The sequence below is a fragment of the Fonsecaea multimorphosa genome (assembly GCF_000836435.1).
Source record: "Fonsecaea multimorphosa CBS 102226 unplaced genomic scaffold supercont1.22, whole genome shotgun sequence".
Classification (NCBI taxonomy): Eukaryota; Fungi; Ascomycota; class Eurotiomycetes; order Chaetothyriales; family Herpotrichiellaceae; genus Fonsecaea; species Fonsecaea multimorphosa.
The window spans coordinates 136,870-156,520 of record NW_015971656.1 but is presented as its reverse complement, the minus strand read 5'-3'; the positions used below and the strand labels follow the sequence as shown (position 1 = coordinate 156,520).

Sequence of the window (19,651 nt, the reverse complement as noted above, 5' to 3'; positions counted from 1 at the left end):
TCTTCGACGAAGACTGCGCGTACAGCATATGGCGCAGTAGCGCATTGCCTCATCGTCCATTACGGTAAACATCTACCCATCATGTGAATGGGGCGCAAAGTCAAGTCCATTGCATAGAGGAGGTGGTGGTGGGATTGGACTTCCCCTACGCCCCTTATGCGCTTCCAACGACCTTCTTGGAAGCCACCAATGCTGGCCACTCATGCCACTCGTTGGACATTTGGCAGCCAGCTCGCTGCTCGGCATTGCCCTCTACTGTGCACAAACCATTCACAAACTTTGTAGTCATTGCAGACAGCCCTCCAACTGGCACTTGCCTAGAAGTCCGATGGCCTACCGCCGGCAATCATGCGTGGGACAAGACGGTCACGCAGTAGCAGGAATACATGTAGGTCCCAACGGAGTTGCATCAATGCAAATGAAGGTATATCAAGATCCCATCATTGTTGCTACTCGGCAATATAGCGATCAACATCTTGCATTCTGCATTCCGGCATCCCGAGACTGCTATCCAATACGATCAGGTGCAGACACTGAACGCCTACAATTTCAGAGCAGCGATGATCGGACCTCCAACGCCTCCCTGCACCAGGGCAACTCTTTCGAATCCGTCCTCTTTGAAATTTGGCAATGCAACTCTCGAAATGCCGCCACTCCACTCCCCAATCTTCATCAGCTCTTTGACAACGTTGCGGTGGGGGATCTTCTTCGACTTATTCGGGCCAGCACGAGGCTTGACAGTCTGAAGCACGGGATCATACTTGACTATCAACACATCGTACACCATGTCCGCTTCTGGAGCCTCGGCCGCGAGCCTCAGGTCGTTTCCGACTCGGTCAATGCCAAGGGCCCAAGTCATCCCATTTCGCAGTTCCATCGCTTTCATGACGACCTGGTCAATATCATCCTTTGTTGCACCAATTCCGTCGGTGACGCCATCGACGACGATCTGCGGTGTGAAGAGACTCTTTCTTCCCCATTGGGTCAGGTACTGGCGTTGTCGCGAATCCCATTGTGTCGAGCCGAAGGTATCTTCCCACCCGCTGGATGGGTTCCAATAGGTCACGTCATACGTGAGAAGCAGGAGGTTTGGATTGTTCGTCGCATCCTGGATGCGTGGGACGGCTGGTGGGCAGGACGCACAACCCTGAGACTGAAAGAGCTCCACGACCGAAAGGGGCATGATGTCCACGAAGCAGGCCTGAGTGTGCGTATGGCCTTGATCCATGGACATTACGCAAGCGAGTGGTGCCTTCCGCTTCTTGAAGAGGTTGAAGAAGGAGGACATGATTGAAGTGTTTAAGGAAGAACGATATCTTTTCGTGAGGAGCAGAAGCGGTGAGGAAACGTGTGGAATGACTCAAGATGACACTACCGCTGTTGATGGACGTGAGAAAGAGAGGTGCGCGAACTTGGTGCTTTATACTTCTACAAGCATCACTAACTGTCGGCCACAATATGAATCACACCGAGCGATGCCCTGTCTCCTGAGAGGCAATTCCAAATGTCCAATTTGAGCCACCGGGCTGTAGCTCCAGCAACAACCTTGAAGGCGATACGATCAAGACCAATTGCCGCACTCAATATCGCCTCGCTGGGTAGCGTTTCACTCCAGCCTCCCGAGCTAAAACGGTTCTTGCATGAATCATATCTCAAACCACACTGTACAGCTATTTTCGACTTGTCGCGGCCATAAGTTTGATACCAGAAAGCAGTGCTGGAAGCCTGAAATCACCCAAAACAGGTAAGGATCCACCAAAAGCACTAGACTTGGTCGGGTTATATTTCTCGAGATGCGAGATGAGTAGCACTGGGAACATGCTTGATCGGAGTATGCCAATGCTTACATGGAGTTCATGGGGGCTAGTTCATGGGAAACACCCTTGACAGCCTCGCATCTCGAAAAGAGACCAAAGTCCAATATGCCGGTCCGTTCTGAGGGGAAATGTTTGCAATTCTCGATTCGGCAGGAAATCAATGGCGATGTAGGTTTCATCGGCATGGCCCTGATTGTGTAACGGTGCTCAAATTGGAGGGTATCAGCCACTTATTCGCAATTGCTTTCTCATTCACCAAAACACGATAAAACGGTCATCGACATTCCAAAAAACCCTGGAGACCACTGAACATTCAGAAATCATCGTCATTCTTCGCACAATGCATATACTGCTTACTCCATACACCTCGCTCTGCTAACATTCACATGGACTCAGCTCAGGCTTCCCCTTCGTCAAGGATATCTCGCTTTTCAGCTACGTGGCCATAATACCTCCCTGCCTGTGGTTGCGGGTGCTTGGCCTTCTCCTCAGGACCGACCACCATCTCCAAATGACCTGGATACGTCTCCCTCACGGTGACGACCTGCCTCCACGTTTTCGCCGCCATGACACCTGCGCAGGTGTCTTGCAACCTCGGTGAAGGGCTCGAATTCATCGCGAGCGTGATCAACTCTGCGACTGTGGTCCAGGCGGCCACCAGCCCCTCCTTCTGGATCACGACTTTGTAGATGAGGAATAACGAATGGATGGCCGCAATGGCGACATGAATCAAAAGGACAATGATGCCGAATTGTACGGTCTTGGAGCCTTCCCAGCGATAGCCGTACCCGTAGCGCTCAAACACGGGGTCAATGCGAAGCCAGTTGCGCGTGTCGGCCGCAGTGGAGTTCAAAACGGTGTCTTCACCGCCCTGTGCACTGCTGACGGGGAACCGGCCCACAAGACTTCCATCCTGGGTCTCGTTGGTCAGGAACATGGAAGCGGAGTACGGGTACAGTCCGTTGCCAGCAATGCGGGCCAGACCATCGGTAATGACGCCCGCTAAGATGGTTGATATCATCGTGGCACGGCTCTGTCGGACCTCGTCATCTGTGAGATTCGCATTGGCGCCTGTCTTTGCACTTCCGACAAATGGCGATTTGAAAGCGTTGAGCACTTGGTCCGTAACTCGGTCGTCTGGGAAGACTGCTTGGTTAAGCATGCCGACGATAGCTGGGACGGGACCTGTAACAAAAGTAATGTTCTGGTTAATGGCGTTAGCGAAGGCCATGTCGATGGTCATGTTCTTGACTGGTTGATGGACAGCGGCCTTTTCATGAGGCATGCTCGAAAGGCAAGTGTTTGTCAACTCCCCTTTGACGTTGAATGCAACCTGGTCGCTAGTCCGCGGTTCGTAGAATACATCGACGGGAACCCATTGGGCATAGATGCTACAGGCATGAATCTCTGTTGCTTGCCTCAGCTGGTTGTCGTCGTCCACTTCGATGTATTCCCAAGGAACTCTAACCGCCGCGCCGATGGCCGGATTGTCGGTTCCCGCGGGCATCTGAACCCAGTCAAACGTCGTGTCATTGAGCGTACTGTGGTACGGCAAGATGTAGTCCGGACTTGGAAGCTGCTTGTCCGGTGTGAAACTGGGAAAGTTGACATGGGTCCGAGCTTCGACCTCCGAGACGTTGTAATAGTCAAAGCCGTTGCACATGACTTCGACCTTGGGCGCGTAGATGGGCCCGGGGAGGCTGAGCTTAGGTTGTGCCGTAGTAAGAGCAAGGCCCTGCCAGTTGTTCTGAGCAAATGTCCAATAAGCCGTCAATGCTCCGCTGATGAAGCTGTTCAACGAGACGCCAGACGCTCTGCCGTCAAAGTCGCTGGCACAACTCTGCGTTGACAGCACCCTCCGAGTATCCCCACGGGCGTCAGGAAAACTGATATTGGAACCGGCGCTGGAGTTGGAAAACAGCAGATTGCCCGCCCAGCTGTAGGTGTCTCTGAAGCCGCCAGCGGGACAGGCGTCTTGTTCGGTCGTCGTTATCGCAGCGGTAACGCAGTCGATGCCCGAATTGGGAGCATTCTCACTGGCGCCGGTCACGTTGTCTGGCCATAGGACAGTACTCTCGTTGAAGATGTAGAAGGGTAACACGTCATTGTCGAAAGGCTTGTCGACGCTGAACCAATTGAGAGATGGGATGACTGCAATGGCAGAAGACGGACCAGCCAACGTTGCCAGGATGGTGGCAAGCACGGAGAGCAGCCCAAACCGCCAGTAGTGCGCCTTCGCACTCCAAATCGAAGACCAGAAGCCCTTTGTCCGCATATAGTCTCCCGAGCCGATCGCGAAAGTGTTGGCGAGCATTCCCAGCGGCAGTCCGTGATTGCCAACCAAGTGCGCCTGGGCAACATGCATGACAATGGTCCCCAATGAAGCAACCAAAATCAACTCATGGAGCTTCGCCGCCAGCTGGAGGGCGTTCATTGCGCCGCCCTGGGTGATGCCAGGCAGAATTTGGACATTTGGATCCATCAAGTCCATCCAGTAGCGATTGCGGAAACTCAGCTGGACAACTGCGACCGTGACGGCACTGGCAGCCAAATGAGGCAGTAGCTTATGCGAGTTTGGCCAAAATCCTTTGCGGATTGCTTCTTTGGGCATCTCGAGGGGCTGACCGAATGTCGGCGCCGGGTTGGGATTAGGAGTCGATACATCGCTCAGTTCGATTTTCTCGTACTCGACAAATCTCTCCTGGGGACTGGAAAAACTCTGAACAGTATAGCTTCTTTTCGCGGCAGGAATGATGGGATCGAGGGAGTGTTGGGAATCAAGCGCATCCGGTTCTGGGACGACGTTGAAGAGTTTTCCATAAAAAGAACGAGAGGCTCGGCGGCCTGCGCCGAAGTGATTCATTGTGAGAAAAACGAGTGGCCTGGTAAACGATTATACTGAAGAACAGGTGCCGGCCGTGGGTCGAAGCAGAAAAGCCCGGAGTATATGCCTCTGGCACCACAACGAAGAGATACTTTGGGAGCATGCCATGAGTTGTCTGAGGCAGGGGTTGTCGCAAAACGAACCGGCTAGAGCATTTATCTCAACCTCTGTCAGCAAAGTGCTCGCCAGGAAAACCGTCAGCCCAGTAAATGGCCCGTCCTATTGCGACATTACCTTTTGATGTGCTGAAGGCGCCACGAAAGGGCCCAAAGCCAAGGGCGCCATCAGCCTCATCAGGCGAGAAGGACGCAGGCGTGCCAGGAAAGGGACAGAGAGCGTGTAGGAGCGCACAACTTGACCCAGACATGAAACTTAGCAAGCTAGCAAAGGAGGTCGAGGTAAGCACTAAGGCTGTTTATCAAAGCAGGCCCACGTTTCAACGACGGCCTTGTGCAGCACACCGTGCTAACTGTCGCCTAGGGAGAGATTTGCGTTTGCCGAAAAGAGGCATGACCTTTGTTATCAGAGGCAGTACTCCATACTGACCAGAGGGTGCCAGTGGTGCCCGGGATGAGAGAGGCGAAAAGCAGGTCGTCAAGAGAAACGATGTAATATCAATTTCCGGATGGGAGGATTTTGGATTGGACCGAACCGCACGGGAGGCTCGAAGCAAAACGTTGTTTCCATAGGGTATCTAGGTAAGGTGAACTCTGCACATGATGCTCCCTAACCATGTAATGACCTAGCGAGCTAGATAGGTACATATTAATATAAAGTGAGCAAAAGAACCTCGGGGGCCAAAAAACTTATCGCCCTACCGACAAATCTGAAAAGAACGTGTGAATCCTACGATGATCAGAAGTTCCCTCGACGAATCAACATGCCCAGTGGCACTCTTTGTTGGACGCTGACTCGCTGGAACAACGAAGGTTTGCCAGCCTGGTGATAACAATAGAGGAATTGTCCAGCCCTGTGTGGCATTTTTCATTTCTCTTTGACGCTGACTTGAGGCAAATGGGGGCCGATTCGACTTTGCTCTGATGAACGAATACGGATGCCACCAACCCTTCGCACCAAAACTTCTCTGAGGCGGCCAGGTCCTGATTGCGGCGCAAAACACCTCCCTTCCTCCAGTACGAACACTGCTCGTACATTGCCTTTCCGTCCGAGGCCGAGAAAGGATTCAAAGGATTCCCACATAGCGCTGGGACTATGTCTCCATTTTCTGACCCGGCGCCAGGGCTGCTGATGCGCATGTCCGGCTTGGAACCCAGAACATCTTCTGCGGTGCTTCACCTGTGTCTCTCATCTACGCGAATCGAGCTGGTCCGCTCCTCGTTTCCTACATGGCGGGATTGCTCAGGGTCAGCTGGAAATCCCGTGCGGTGTGCTGGCTGTCAAACCGCCAATTTCTCCGTCACACAATTTTATGAAGGGACTGGACTGGACTAGCACGTTTAGGCTGCAGTTAGGCTGTGCGGACAAAGAGCATGTCGACATTGAGCGTCGAAAGAGGGGTCGGGGGTGTCAAGCCAGAGAACAACAGAGATAAGCCATATGTTCCTTGGGTAAGATTCGAAATTCAGCTTCTGCAAGTTTGCCAACATGGTTCAACAAACGTGCCATTGATCTAATAGACAGCGATGAGAAACCTACAGTCTGATTGGGCTACTTCTGGCTCACGATGGCCCTGACCTGAGATGCCAGTGTATGACGAACGCACACAAGGCCTGGGTACCCTGAGCAAGAGTCGGGTTCTTTGCACGCTGCCGAGGACATCAGCGGTCAAATCGGTCTTGGGTGAAATTTCTCAAGGGCCCTTCGTTGATCTTCAGAGCAATGCCGACCGACAATGTACCCAATTTTGCGACCGCTGCCTTCTTCGGGGTGCATCAAGAAAGGAGCAATGCCATATGGGCCAATCAGTCAAGATTTCCACCCAACCTTCCTCGAGGATCAAGACCTCCTAGGCCCGATTGACGTGACCATTATCAGCTGTGTCGGTTAACTAGGAGCTCTTCGCGACGGCACTATGCTCCGATATGTAAGTACATTCTTCGGCAGGAGACTGACAATGCTCGTGGCCTGTGTGTGCGGAGCAGCGCTCGTCCCAGTCTACATTAGGCCGCGCAATACGAGTCTGGTAGTCTCGGCACTCGCAATGCAATTCTTCGTGGGAGGAGTGTGGGACGTAATACCGATCCAGTCGATGGAGGTCGTCCGGAGGCCCTTCGAACCACAGCAGTTGGAAACACTTACCAATTTGGGCAACCTGGCCTTGTCGACGTCGGCGTCCGCGACCATCCAAGCAGGTATGGAGGAGCGTTACCCACTTCCACCGCATAATGGAGAAGAGCGTTTCGAATAGGGAAAGGTGAATGGTATCTTCATGGGTAGAGTGTAGGCATATCAGATTCTCTTCTTGTTCTTGGGACCCAGCATGAACGAGGTTGAAAGGGCAGAGTATGCAGATCAAGCCAATGAGCTTGAAAGACTCCGACGAGAACGGCGAAGCGTAGTAGATTGGAGCCAGCAGGGTCAAGTCCAGGCACGGGGAGAAAGGAACGAACGCTGACGGTATTGAGAAGGCGCCCGCACAGGAAAATCTGGAGGTGGCATGAATTTCCTGCTGTCAGGTTGTAGGACCTCGTCAAGCAATCCTTTGCCCGAGATAGAAGCCGTACCAGACCATAGCAGCCCACGACACCAGGTTCACCAACGAAGAGGTGCCATGCAGCCTCTCAAATCTCTTATTGAGTGCTTGCATCTCTGTGCTATGGGGCGGAGGATCGTAGCTCTTTTTCCCATCCCTAGTCTCCTGGTGTTTCCTCTCGCGCATGCATTTGGTCGTTGCGGGTCCGAGGTACGCCATGTTCAACAGTCCCGAGACAAGCATTGTCACCAGCGGGGTAAATACGTGTAGTCTGTTTTCTGGATGTAGGACGCCCGCTATGCTAGCAGGGTTCGTTCCGATCGCAGTCCTCTCGGCGGGGAATGTCAGTGCGAGGGCCACAGGCAAGGCGGTCTGCATGGCGAAGTATATGGGGAATGTCGCTTGCTGGAGGGTTGCAAACTGAGGTCGAGGTAGCGATTTGAAGGCTACGATACCCCCAACGAAAGATTGGAAAGTAGTCGTACCCAGGAGCACACCATAGCTTGAATGGCCATTTATTAGTCCGCCTGGACAGATCAAGGATGGTGTACAATTGGAGCTCACCTAATGATGTGGTAGGGTGCTGCTGAATAGAGGATTGATGATTCCGGCATGATGGATGAAGATCCTGGTACTTAGTACCTGAGTGAGTCTGAGGAGGTTTTCTTGCTGGAGAGCTCTAAGCAGCGGTGTGAGCTCGTTGTCGACAACGAGACGTTACTAGCATCATTGAGTGCGGAGCGCGCAGTACCGAGGCGCGCACCAAAAGTGCTGAGTTAGCGCATTTCTTAGCGTTTCAACCAATGCCCAATCTAGCTCAATATAGGACTAGCTTTTCGTCCCCCGGCCAATCTACCTAGTAAATAGAAACCTACAAATACACAATCCTATACCATTATTAATTGCTACCCAACGTGAATAATTAGGTCGATATCGCTATCCAACCTACCCTATTAACAGCGATGTCTGCGCTATCAGTAACAGATATAAAAGATAGTCGTAATTGCCAGGAAGGTTTATTCTTCAATTTCTACGGTTATTCTATTGCGTTTAAGTATACCTTTGACTGATTTATATGTAGAACAAGCCCGTAGCCGCGAAGCCTCGCGGCCGAGAATACCTCACAACCCGCGAGCTCAAAGACCTTTATCTCAGGAATAAGCCTCTAGCCACACTAGTGTTCGATATTCGCTCGCTCAACGCGTTTAGATATTGACCTTACTATCGCTTGGTTGGACATCGCGGCAAGTTAAACAGGCTATTCGCGTACCTAGTCAATAGGCTAGGAGGATTCTTAAGAAGGCGTAGGAGCGAGGGTTTAACCCTCAGGAGGATTTCCAGATCCTTAAGCACCACGTCGAGGACAGCGTAAGGATAGGAAGACCTAGAGAGATCTTAGAGAGTGATGAACAGCGTATCCTATCCGTCGTTACTAAGGATCGATCTAGTAGAGAGAAATTAAGCGATGTTATTACCTATAAATCTAGCGTTAGTTCATCATCTATTCTACGCGTTCTAAAGAAGTATAGCTTTACTAACGTTAAACTAACGAGAAAACCTAGCCTAAATAAGGCCCAGCGAGCCGTTCGATTGGCGTTCTATTAGCGATATCAACACTAGACCTTAGAGGATTAGAAGAACGTTATCTAGTCCGACGAGACCTCTATCGTCCTAAGTAGACGAGGTCGTCAAAGAGTCTGACGGCGCTCAGATAAAGCTTATATTCTATCAATTATTCGCAATCGCTAGAAAGATTATTCTAAGTTTATATTCTAGGGCTGTTTTACTTACGATTTAAAAGGGCCTTATTTCATCTAGACGCCTAAAACTGCCACAGAACGTAGAGAGGTAAATGAGCATATTAAGAGGCTTAATCAAGAGATCGAAGAGGTTAAGAGAGAGGAATAGAAGCTAAAAATAGACACTAGGCGACTAAGCCTAAGGAATAAAGGTAGTAAAAAGCCAGCCTAGCGATTTATAGAACAAACTGGTAAGTTAATAAGGCGCAGTTAAGGAGGAATCGATTGGTATCGATATATCAAGGTAAGCGATCTCGGGACGATCGATAGCCTATCGGGCTATTTTCTATAGAATCTACTAACAAAATTACCCTTAAGTTCATCGTCTAACCGCTTATTATCCCGTTTATATAGGAGTGCCAGAAATCGCGGCCTAAGACGATCGTCCAGGAGGACAATGCGCTATCGTATACGCACTAGTATACGCAACAAATCTATCAATTTAATCAAATTCCTCGCCTTCCACACCCTCCTAATTTACCTAATTTAAACGCCTTAGAAAAGACCTAGCCGTAGCTCAAAAAGGTAACGACATTCCGCGGTCCTCCTCCTTCTGTTAGCGAGTTAAAAAAGGCCTAGAAAAGGGCGTAGAAAGCGCTTCCGCAAAGGTAGATTTAATAGTGGATTGAAGGTATTCCGCGGAATATTCAAGAGATTATACGCCTTAAGGGTAGCAACGAGTATAAGGAAGGGCGCGAGACTAAGCGTAGCTACAGAGACTATCGCAAGGTTAGTCACCTAGGCAAGCACATCTATCTACTGGACAGCGAGGTAGGCGACAGCGAGGTCGATCCAGAGACTAGCCTATCTACCGCGGACGTCATGGAATGGCCAACCCACGGAAAGCCTAGCGATCGCAACAGTGAACAGGACAGTGAACAGGACGATGAATAGGACGATGAACAGGACGATGAACAGGACGATAAACAGGACAGCGATTAGGTCAGATCATGACTTGACCAGCTAGCCATTCATACAAATCAGGTGAGCGATTGCTCTCTCTACTATTCTATGGCCAACTAACAGCCTAGCAATTGCAACAGTGCACAGGCCGATGAACTGGCAGGTTAACAGGCCACTTGACAGGCCAGTTAACAGGCTAATTGACAGGACGGTGAACTGGCAGGTTGACAGGACGATGAACTGGCAGGTTAACAGGCCAATTAACAGGCTAATTAATAGGCCAATTAACAGGCCAGTTAACAAGCCAATTGACAGGATGATGAACAGGATGATGAACGGGACGTTTAGATAGACAGCGATCAGGCCAAGTCATGACTTGACCAGCTAGTTACTCATACAAAATAGGTGACAGATTGTTTCCTCTACCATGCCAAGGCCCTAAAGCTAATTGGCGTAAACGCTAAGAAATGCGCTAACTCAGCACTTTTGGTGCGCGCCCTCGTACAAGGTACAAGGTACCTAACCTACGTCAAGTGGTCAATCCACGTGAAGACGCGAGAAGTTCGTGATGTGGCCTGCGTGCCCGCCCCCCGCTTCGTACTACATGGCGAAATGGGTGCTACATACCTAGATAGTATTCCAACCATCACTCAGCATAGCAAGGAACCATCGCCGACATACACGTCTCTCTTCCTGTTCTCTCGAAGTTGGCTTGCACAATATTCCTTCTGTGTTCTCCCTGCCCGACTCACACATCTCCCACCCACATCCTTGATCCAACTCCGGATTTGAATCTCCGATGGAACCTCAGCCTGCGTCTACGATACCCTAGCCAGGATGGAAAAGGAGGCGACAATATACATCATTGACCTGGCCCGGTCGATGGGCAGAAAACACAATGGTCGAGACCAGAGCGACCTCGAATGGGCGCTACAATGGGTTTATGACAAGATCACCAACATCGTCTTCACGGGGCGGAAGACGCTTCAAGTTGGCATTGTTGGACTTGGCACCGCTGACACCGACAACGAGATGCAAGCGGATCCCAGTTACAGACACATCAGCGTGCTACAGCCGGTTGCTCAGATTCTGATGGCTGAGTTGCAGAACTTGCCTAAGGTCCTCAAACCCAGCAATACAGACGATCGTGATATTCTCTCAGCCATCATCATCGCCGTCGACATGATGATGAGATATTGCAAACATCTGAAGTATAAGAAGAAGATCGTCGTGGTCACGAATGCGACAGGAAGTCCTATTGATGATGATGACATCGAAAGCACGGCGCAGCAATTCACGAGCAATAATATCGAACTGGTGATGTTGGGCATAGATTTCGATGATCCAGAATATGGATTCAAGGAGGAAGAGAAACCAGAACTCAAGAGGAAGAATGAAAAGATTTTGCGAAAACTAGCTGACCTTACTGGAGGTGTGCTGGGAACAATGCAAGAAGCCATTGACGAGCTTTCGCGACCACAAATCAAGCCGGTCCGACCGACGCCTACATATAAAGGCCAACTGAAACTTGGTGATCCGACACAGTATGACACAGCCTTGTCCATTGCTGTCGAGCGATATTTCAAGACGTCAATCAGAAGACCGCCCACGGCTAGTGCATATGTCGTCAAACCCAGCGGCGCAGAGCAAGACGACGCGGAGAACTTCACCAACGTCCACAATCTGTACAAGTACAAAGTCAAGGACGAAGAGTACGAAGGCGGAGCCAAGGTTCTCGATCGCGAAGAGCTCGCAAGAGGGTACGAATACGGGCGAACAGCGGTACCAATTTCGGAGTCGGAGCAAAATATCACCAAATTGGAGACAGAAATGGCATACGATATTCTTGGCTTCATTCCTGCGGACAACGTGGAGCGGTACATGCTGATGGATAACACCAGCATGATCGTCCCGCAAAAAGGCAACGACGAAGCCGCACTCGCTCTCTCCTCCTTGGTTCACGCCCTTTACGAGCTCGGGTCTGTAGCCATCGGCCGCCTCGTCAAGAAAGACATGGTGGAACCAATCCTCACGCTCTTGTCACCGCTCGTCGAAGCAGATTTCGAGTGCCTTATCGAAAACATCCTCCCCTTTGCAGAGGATATCCGATCCTACCGCTTTCCGCCCCTGGATAAAGTCCTTACTGTCTCGGGAAAGGCACTGAGCGAACACCGCAACCTTCCCTCAGAAGGACTGCTGCAAAGCATGAGTGATTTTGTCGACAACATGAGCCTACTTGGGGATGACGACGAGGAAATGGTGGCTATCGATGACACGTTCTCTCCTCTCCTACATACAATCGAAGGCGCGATCAAATACCGGGCCGTCCACAGCTCTGACCCCGAGAAGAGAAACGAGATCCCGAAGAGGCCAGAAGCATTCGACTCGCTTCAAAAACAACCCCTGGAGCTGCAGGAAAGGAGTAGGAAGGCGCTTCAACGCTTGATTGAGGCTGCAGATGTGAAGAAGGTACCCAGCAAAGTAAAAGGGAGAAGACGGTATCGCGATAGAGAGGCAGAAAAGCCTTTGTCGGGACTCAATGTGGAGGAGCTGTTCCGTAAGGCACGTCCATCCAGCGAGCGCGGCAAGGTCCACATCTCCCCGGACAACGCGATCCCAGAGTTCAAACAGTTATTGGAATCGACGGACGATATGGAAATCATAAAGGACGCGGTGAGACAGATGCAAGAGATTCTGGAGAACTTGGTCAGGAGTGATTTTGGCGGCCAGAATTACCCGCGTGTCGTGGCAGGTTTGGGCGAAATGAGAGAGGAGATGATGGGGCTCGAAGAGCCGACGTTGTACAATGACGTTGTGCGCGAGCTCAAGCAGAAGATCTTTGCCGAGCAGTTGGGTGGGAACAGACGCGAGTTGTGGTGGTCGATTCGAAAGGGCAAACTCGGATTGATTAGCAAGGATGAGGAAGAGCATTCAAATGTGGATGCGGTGGAGGCAGAAGAGTTTCTGAAAGTCCCCAAGCCGCAAGGGTGAGCCGATAAACCCGAGAATGAGCTGGGCACACGAACTGAGGGGATAAGGAACGGTTTCCAAAAGCATTGTTTTGTGTACAAGATGCCGCTGTCATGCATGATAGGACGAATACATGTCTCGAAGGATGGTGATGATGGTCATGATATCTTCCCAACTCTCCGCTTCGCGATCTGGATCTTTCCGTGTACACGGTCAACATCCTCATCCACCATCCTTAACATCTCATTCTGTACCTCCAACTCCTGGTTGATGACAATCCCCAACTCCTTCTGCCGCTGCACAATTCTCCGCAATTCTTCCACGTCTCGATCCTGGTCGGCCATCTTTTGCTTTTGGAGTTGGAGGACGCCTTGATTGTCGAGCTCGCGCGTTTCGGCAGTTTCTTTGCCGAGGACTCTGCCACCGCCGACTTTGGGTTTGTTGGTACCGTTGCCCATGAGATGTTGGGTTTCTTGCATGGAGGCGACTGCACTGTCGAGTTTGGATTTCGTGGCCATGGCGTTCAGCAGGTTCTCGAGGCCGTCTTTATCTCTTTTGGCTGAGGCGATCAAATCTTTTCTCCTGCGGATTTCGCCCTCGCCGAGCTTCTGTCCCCCCCATCCTCCTCCGTCTGTAGCGGTTTGTATGTTGGTCAGGCCTTCCTCTAATGCAGCGATTAATGACCCTGCTTTGACGAGATGACTCTTTGCAGCCGCGCTTGCTTCGTGTTGCTTTTGGGGTGTGGATGCTTGGTCTCGGTTGGTCAAGTTCAGACGCGCGTCTTGTAGCTGGGCCTTCAGATCACGATGGACATCGAGCCAAATGACCGGATCTGTGATCGGAGCGCCTCCTCCGCCGGGTCCTGATATGACCGAGTGTAGTGCGCCCGCCTTACTTGATGTCTGACTCGCAAATGAGGAGGGTAGGTTGAGAAAGGCCCGCCACACACTTGTCGAGCGCCACCTCGAGTCGTCAATCTCGTTGATGGTCTTGAGATATGTTTCCAATCCCCGTCGTCTTTCCTCCGTCAGTTGTGGATTGGAGACAGTCTTCTGAAACCATGATTTCGCAGGCAATGCGCAGGGCGGCGGTGAACCGACTTGGTCCGTCAACCCACTGTGCAGGACGACAAAATCCGAGTAGCGCTTCTGCACCGTGAAGGATCGTAAGGGTAAGCGGAGGGAGACGTTGTAGATGGTATAGGGTTTTGAGCTGCCGGATATCGTGGTGTTCGGGATGGAGATTTCGACCTGTGGAGCCATAATGCACACAGATGCTCACTCAAAGCTGGGACCCGTTGTCTGTTATGGTCGATGGTCGAGCCTTGTTTATTGACGGCTGGCAATGTTTGCGAAGTGAAAGGCGCATGCGGTATGACGTCGCCTTGTTTCGACCCAAGGCCCCAACTTGAACGCCAACGACTAAGGAGGAAGGACAATCAATCAACCATCACGAATGACCACTGCCACAATGCCATCACCCGTGTGAAACAACATCCAGGCCTTATTTCTTCCTGTCCCCGTCATGGTGACACATTCTCTTCCACACTGCCTGCCACCATGGCAGCACAGTCAAAGCCCCCTCTTCCTCCCAGGACACCTTCAACCGCTTCCAATGGCCACGCCGGCTATCTCTCGCCCTTAATCAGTCCAAATTCTAACTCATCTGTCTATCTCGGTGGATTAGATGATCCACGAGCTTCATCAACCCAGTCGCTCCAACCTGTCAAATCAGTTGGTGACAAGCGCCGTACGTTGCTCGTTGTCTACATTCATGGCTTCCTCGGTACCGAGACCAGCTTCAAGAGCTTCCCGGCTCATGTTCATAGCCTCTTGACACCCGCTGTGGCTGGAACGCATGTTGTATATACGAAGATCTACCCTCGATACAAGTCGCGGAGGAATATTTCCTTTGCCCGAGATGATTTCAGCAATTGGTTAACCCCTCGTGAATCGACCACGACGGATGTGATATTGGTCGGCCACAGCTTGGGGGGAATCCTTGCCGCGGAAGTGGTCTTGATACCCTCCCAGTCTCCTCGAGAGAACAACAGTCTCTTCCAACATCGTATTCTTGGACTCATGACCTTTGACACACCATTCCTGGGTATGCATCCGGGGGTAGTGGGTACTGGTATTGCCAGCTTATTTCGGGCCCCTCCCCAACTCCCAGATCCTCAACCACTGCAATCAAGTCCCTTCTCAGATGCGTCGTCAACGCTTCAAGACCCAACATACAACCCGACGTATTCCAACGACGTTCTCTTGGCTAACAGGAAAGGCAAACTGCAAAGAGCCTGGTACTTTTGGAACAAGCACTGCGGAGAATTGGCAAAAGCAGCCGGAGACTATGTTTCTTCTCACCTAGAATTCGGTGGGTGCCTTGCTGACTATCCGGGCCTGAAGAGGCGCTACAGTGCAATTCGTGCTTTAGAAGACGTCGACGAGACGGTGGAATCAAGGACGCCCGAAGGAAAGCTGATGAAGCGGGTGAGGTTTGTCAATTACTATTCAGCAAGCAGTGGGCCTATCAGAGAGAGATCGCCTTCTCCAAATAAACAGCAAGCTTCATTGGAACCACCCACAACGGAATTTCAGGATACGTCCACACGACGATCGTCCGGAGAAAGTCTTCATCCCTCGACCCTCTCGAGCCCGCGACTGTCTCTAGAAGAGCATCGTGATGGCGAGGTCGTTGCAAAAGATGTGGCCGAGCTCAAGATCAACCCAGACCCACCAGCTTGTACTCCTGTCTCAAGCACAAGCGAACACACTTCAATTTCGGGTTCACTCAGCGAGAGCCTCCACGTGGCAGAAGCCGTTTCTACTGAGTTAGGGTTGCCACCACTCCCAGCATTGCCAGAGCGACCGCCGGAATTTGATGCCAGTCAGTATCAAGACGAAGATACCCTCAAATTGGTTCGAAAGGAGCATAAGCGGCAAATACAGGCATATGAAAGGGCAGTTAAGGACTGGAACAAATCGGTCAAGGATCGCGAAAAGCTGCTGCAAAAACGCCAGCGAAAGCAGCAGGAACAGGCTTCAAAGATCGCCACAGAGCAAGAAAGCCGGCAGCAAAAGGAACAGCTCGAAACATCCTCTACACTGAACCCAGAGGAGTATGAGAGGCAACTGCGGCAAGAAGCGGAAGTCTCTGGGGCTACGCCGCAAAACGGAAAAGCCCAGAAAGATCGCAAGTTTTGTGCTCTTCCAGCGAAGGATCCAAACACAGGCAAGCAAGACCCAACTTGGGTTAGGATATATATGGGGGGAATCGACGAGGTGACCGCACACACTTCGATGTTCAATGAATCAGAAACCTATACAAAACTCGTGAGAGATGTGGCTGAGAGAATTGAGACATGGGTCGCTGAAGATGCGTCCCTACGGACAGTTCTCGCGGGGATGGAGCCATGAGCCTCAATCGAAAAGTACCGTTTTATGACTAATGAGCATATAAGATACCCAATGATATGATTATTAGACGCGTTATTTGTTCCTTTCGTACCGCCTACCCATGTCCTTACCAATGTGTGGCTGGCTCGCTGCTACTAGTATCTGCTGCGGCTCGGCGAGGCTGACAATTTTCAAGTTGGCGAGGCTGACATTCTCCAATTGACCCCCACCATGATTTTGAACAGCCCACTTTTCCTCTCATGACTCAATTCCACACTGTCGTGCCACCAGCGCCCTCTCAAATTCTGCCGCAGTCACCTTCATTGTCTTTTCTTCTCGGGCTTACAACACTCGGACCAAAATGGAGAATAAGGAAGCTGCCTTACCGACACATGCGAAAGACAACCCTAACGTGTCTGCGGAGGGCGCACCCTCGAAGAATGCATTGAAGAAAGCGCAGAAGGACGCAGAAAAAGCCGCAAAGAAGGCTGCGGCAAAGGCAAAGGAGGCGGAACAGAAAGCCGCACAACAAGTGCAGGCGTCTGAAGACACAGCAAAGGACAAATATGGCACATTACCGCAAGACGACCCCGAGATCACGCACCTCAAGAAGCTGGGAGAGGAGCATGTCGACAAAGAAGTTACCGTGATCGTCCGAATCCACAACTCCAGAAGTCAGAGTGCAAAATTAGCATTCCTCATGTTGCGTCAGCAAGGTAAAACCATCCAAGCTGTCGTTGCAGCGGCAGGGGAAGCTGTGTCCAGGCAGATGGTGAAATGGGCCGTGGGTGTCAACGTCAATTCTTTCGTCCGCGTCTCAGGTATAGTCAAGAAGCCCGACCCTCCCGTGGCGTCGGCCTCAATCAGCAACCTCGAACTGCACGTCACAAAGATCTACCTAATCGCCTCCGCCGCCGAACAGATCCCTATGCAAGTGAAAGATGCGGAACGACCACCGCCACCATCAATAACAGGAGAAGAAGAAGGGCCCGCAGTTGATGCTGAGGGGGCTCCTATCGTCACTTTGAAAACCCGTCTTGACAACCGGGTGATCGATCTACAAACAGAGTGCAACCAAGCCATATTCACCATCTCCTCCGGCGTAGAAGGCTTATTCGAAGAATTCATGCGCAAATCCGGTTCCCGCAAGTTCAACACCCCCAAGCTTCTAGGCGCGGCAACGGAGGGCGGTTCTGGAGTTTTTGAGGTGAACAACTATTTTGGCAAAAGCGGATTTCTTGCCCAGTCTCCGCAGCTGCACAAGCAGATGCTTATTGCTGGAGACTGTGAGAGTGTCTTTGAGATTGGTCCGGTCTTTCGAGCGGAGAACAGCAATACTCATCGACATTTGACCGAGGTATGGCTTTCAACTCACCCCCTTTGGGAGCAAGTGCTAACTGTACTCCAGTTCACCGGTCTCGATTTTGAGATGGTCTTCAATCACCACTACCACGAAGTGTTAGATTTTGCCGAGAACCTCATCGTCTTCATTGTGCACGAGCTCCAATCTCGCTTCAAGGACGAAATTGCCGTCGTGCAAAAGTACTTCCCCCGCGCAGGAGATTTCCGAATCAAGGACGGCAAAGCTTTACGATTGAAGTATTTCGAGGGAATCAAGATATTGAAAGATGCCGGGGTGGACACCACCGAACAAGATAACTACGTCACAGATTTGACGACAGCCCAGGAGAAGAGACTGGGACAGTTGATCAGGGAAAAGTACGACACAGATTTCTACGTGCTGGACGAGTTCCCCATGGTGGTCCGGCCGTTCTACACGAAACCGCACCCGACAGATCCGAAATTGTCCAATTCCTATGATTTTTTCATGCGGGGCGAAGAGATCATGTCCGGTGCCCAACGTATCAATGATGCCACAGAGCTGGAAGCGTCGATGAGGAGCAAAGGAGTCGACCCGAACGCAGAGGGGTTTCAGGACTACGTCAATGCCTTCAGGCAGGGGTGTCGGCCTCATGCGGGTGGCGGATTGGGTCTGAACCGTATCGTCATGTTCTTCCTGGGCTTGGATAACGTGAGGCAGGCGACACCCTTCCCTAGAGATCCGCAGAGGTTGAGACCTTAGACTTTCTTACCTATATTCCGTGTACGGCTTGCATGGATGGGTCGGTGGAATTTCGGAGTGGGCGGTGCCTCGCCGGGAGGTGGGAGTCCAAGATCCATTTGCTTGGAGAAGCTATGTCAGGCCGAGGAAATTGAGAAATAGAGACGGAACAACCGCATGGCGCGGGATGAACCAAGGTAGATCGAAATCTTTGGACAAAATGTGGTGCAGAGGAGCTGCAGGATTCGAGACGCTTTGGATACTTCGCCAAATCTACACGCCACAGCCTTGTGGCGGGTACCTACGGAATATCTTTGTATGTACCTCGTACGACGTAGCCTTGACTCTCGGGGGCATTATCCGGTCCGCGACCCCGAGCCGGGGCCGGAGGAGGGAGGGGGTGGGGGCCGGTTCGAACGGCTTCACTTGGACGAAGTATATGATATCCATTCACTATACCTCACTTCTTGCCTCATTTTCTTCTCGTCTCTCTTTAGATAGTTTTCCTTTACACGCTACCTCAGTAAGCCCCCGCTTCTCAGGCTGCTCAATTTTTCTTCCCGATCCTCCTTCGACACATCCAGTTCGAACATGACGTACACAGGGCAAATTCCCCCGTCTCTCGCCTCCAAAGTCGATCCCCGGATCATCCCCTTCTTCGAACGCTTCTACTCCGTCTCGGACAACCCGACAGCACACGACGACTATGCGGATTCCTTCCTTCCGGACGCCGACTTCGTAATGGGCTCGAAGTCCGTCAAGGGGTACGATCAGGTCTTGGAGCTTCGGAAGGGGCTGTGGAACGGGCCGATTCATAGCAGGAAGCACCACTTGCATAAGATTTTCCCGTTTGGAGAAGGCGACGCGGGTCTGGAGTGTATGTTGTATGGTAGTGTGGATTACGGGTTGAAGAATGGGAAGCAGCTGACTTTGGAGTGGGCGGCGAGAGCGGTGTTGGCCGAGTATGAGGGCAAGGAGTTGAGGTTTAAGCACTATCAGGTTTATTTGGTAAGTTACTACTGTGTGTCCGAGGTGGGTTTATCGGGCAGGGAGGCTGGAGCTAATGTGAAATCGTAGGATTCGGCACCTGTCGCAAATGCCGCAAAGGATTAGGATGGGGAGAACGAAGAAGTGCGAACTGTGAAGAATATTCATGTGAGCAGCTTTG

General features: G+C 51.4%; 8 protein-coding genes across 8 annotated transcripts; 4 read left to right on the top strand and 4 right to left on the bottom strand.

Annotated features, from left to right (window-relative positions):
• Positions 1 to 541: 541 nt before the first annotated feature.
• On the bottom strand, positions 542 to 1,288 carry Z520_09056 (uncharacterized protein; the record flags this gene model as incomplete). The annotated part of the gene is made up of 1 exon (XM_016779552.1): positions 542 to 1,288. One exon carries the CDS (start codon positions 1,286 to 1,288, stop codon positions 542 to 544), a length of 747 nt encoding a protein of 248 aa, XP_016629263.1.
• A 926-nt stretch (positions 1,289 to 2,214) lies between these two features.
• Positions 2,215 to 4,680, bottom strand: Z520_09055 (uncharacterized protein; the record flags this gene model as incomplete). Its single annotated transcript, XM_016779551.1, has 1 exon — positions 2,215 to 4,680. One exon carries the CDS (start codon positions 4,678 to 4,680, stop codon positions 2,215 to 2,217), a length of 2,466 nt encoding a protein of 821 aa, XP_016629262.1.
• Positions 4,681 to 7,351: 2,671 nt separating this feature from the next.
• On the bottom strand, positions 7,352 to 7,968 carry Z520_09054 (uncharacterized protein; the record flags this gene model as incomplete). The annotated part of the gene is made up of 2 exons (XM_016779550.1): positions 7,352 to 7,856; positions 7,919 to 7,968. The coding sequence occupies 2 exons, from the start codon at positions 7,966 to 7,968 to the stop codon at positions 7,352 to 7,354; spliced, it is 555 nt and encodes a 184-aa protein (XP_016629261.1).
• A 2,925-nt stretch (positions 7,969 to 10,893) lies between these two features.
• Z520_09053 (uncharacterized protein) lies at positions 10,894 to 13,047 on the top strand (the record flags this gene model as incomplete). Its single annotated transcript, XM_016779549.1, has 1 exon — positions 10,894 to 13,047. The coding sequence occupies one exon, from the start codon at positions 10,894 to 10,896 to the stop codon at positions 13,045 to 13,047; it is 2,154 nt and encodes a 717-aa protein (XP_016629260.1).
• Positions 13,048 to 13,184: 137 nt separating this feature from the next.
• Positions 13,185 to 14,288, bottom strand: Z520_09052 (uncharacterized protein; the record flags this gene model as incomplete). The annotated part of the gene is made up of 1 exon (XM_016779548.1): positions 13,185 to 14,288. The coding sequence occupies one exon, from the start codon at positions 14,286 to 14,288 to the stop codon at positions 13,185 to 13,187; it is 1,104 nt and encodes a 367-aa protein (XP_016629259.1).
• A 297-nt stretch (positions 14,289 to 14,585) lies between these two features.
• Z520_09051 (uncharacterized protein) lies at positions 14,586 to 16,442 on the top strand (the record flags this gene model as incomplete). The annotated part of the gene is made up of 1 exon (XM_016779547.1): positions 14,586 to 16,442. One exon carries the CDS (start codon positions 14,586 to 14,588, stop codon positions 16,440 to 16,442), a length of 1,857 nt encoding a protein of 618 aa, XP_016629258.1.
• Positions 16,443 to 16,782: 340 nt separating this feature from the next.
• Positions 16,783 to 18,504, top strand: Z520_09050 (uncharacterized protein; the record flags this gene model as incomplete). Its single annotated transcript, XM_016779546.1, has 2 exons — positions 16,783 to 17,778; positions 17,830 to 18,504. 2 exons carry the CDS (start codon positions 16,783 to 16,785, stop codon positions 18,502 to 18,504), a joined length of 1,671 nt encoding a protein of 556 aa, XP_016629257.1.
• A 570-nt stretch (positions 18,505 to 19,074) lies between these two features.
• Z520_09049 (uncharacterized protein) lies at positions 19,075 to 19,596 on the top strand (the record flags this gene model as incomplete). Its single annotated transcript, XM_016779545.1, has 2 exons — positions 19,075 to 19,491; positions 19,561 to 19,596. 2 exons carry the CDS (start codon positions 19,075 to 19,077, stop codon positions 19,594 to 19,596), a joined length of 453 nt encoding a protein of 150 aa, XP_016629256.1.
• Positions 19,597 to 19,651: the final 55 nt, after the last annotated feature.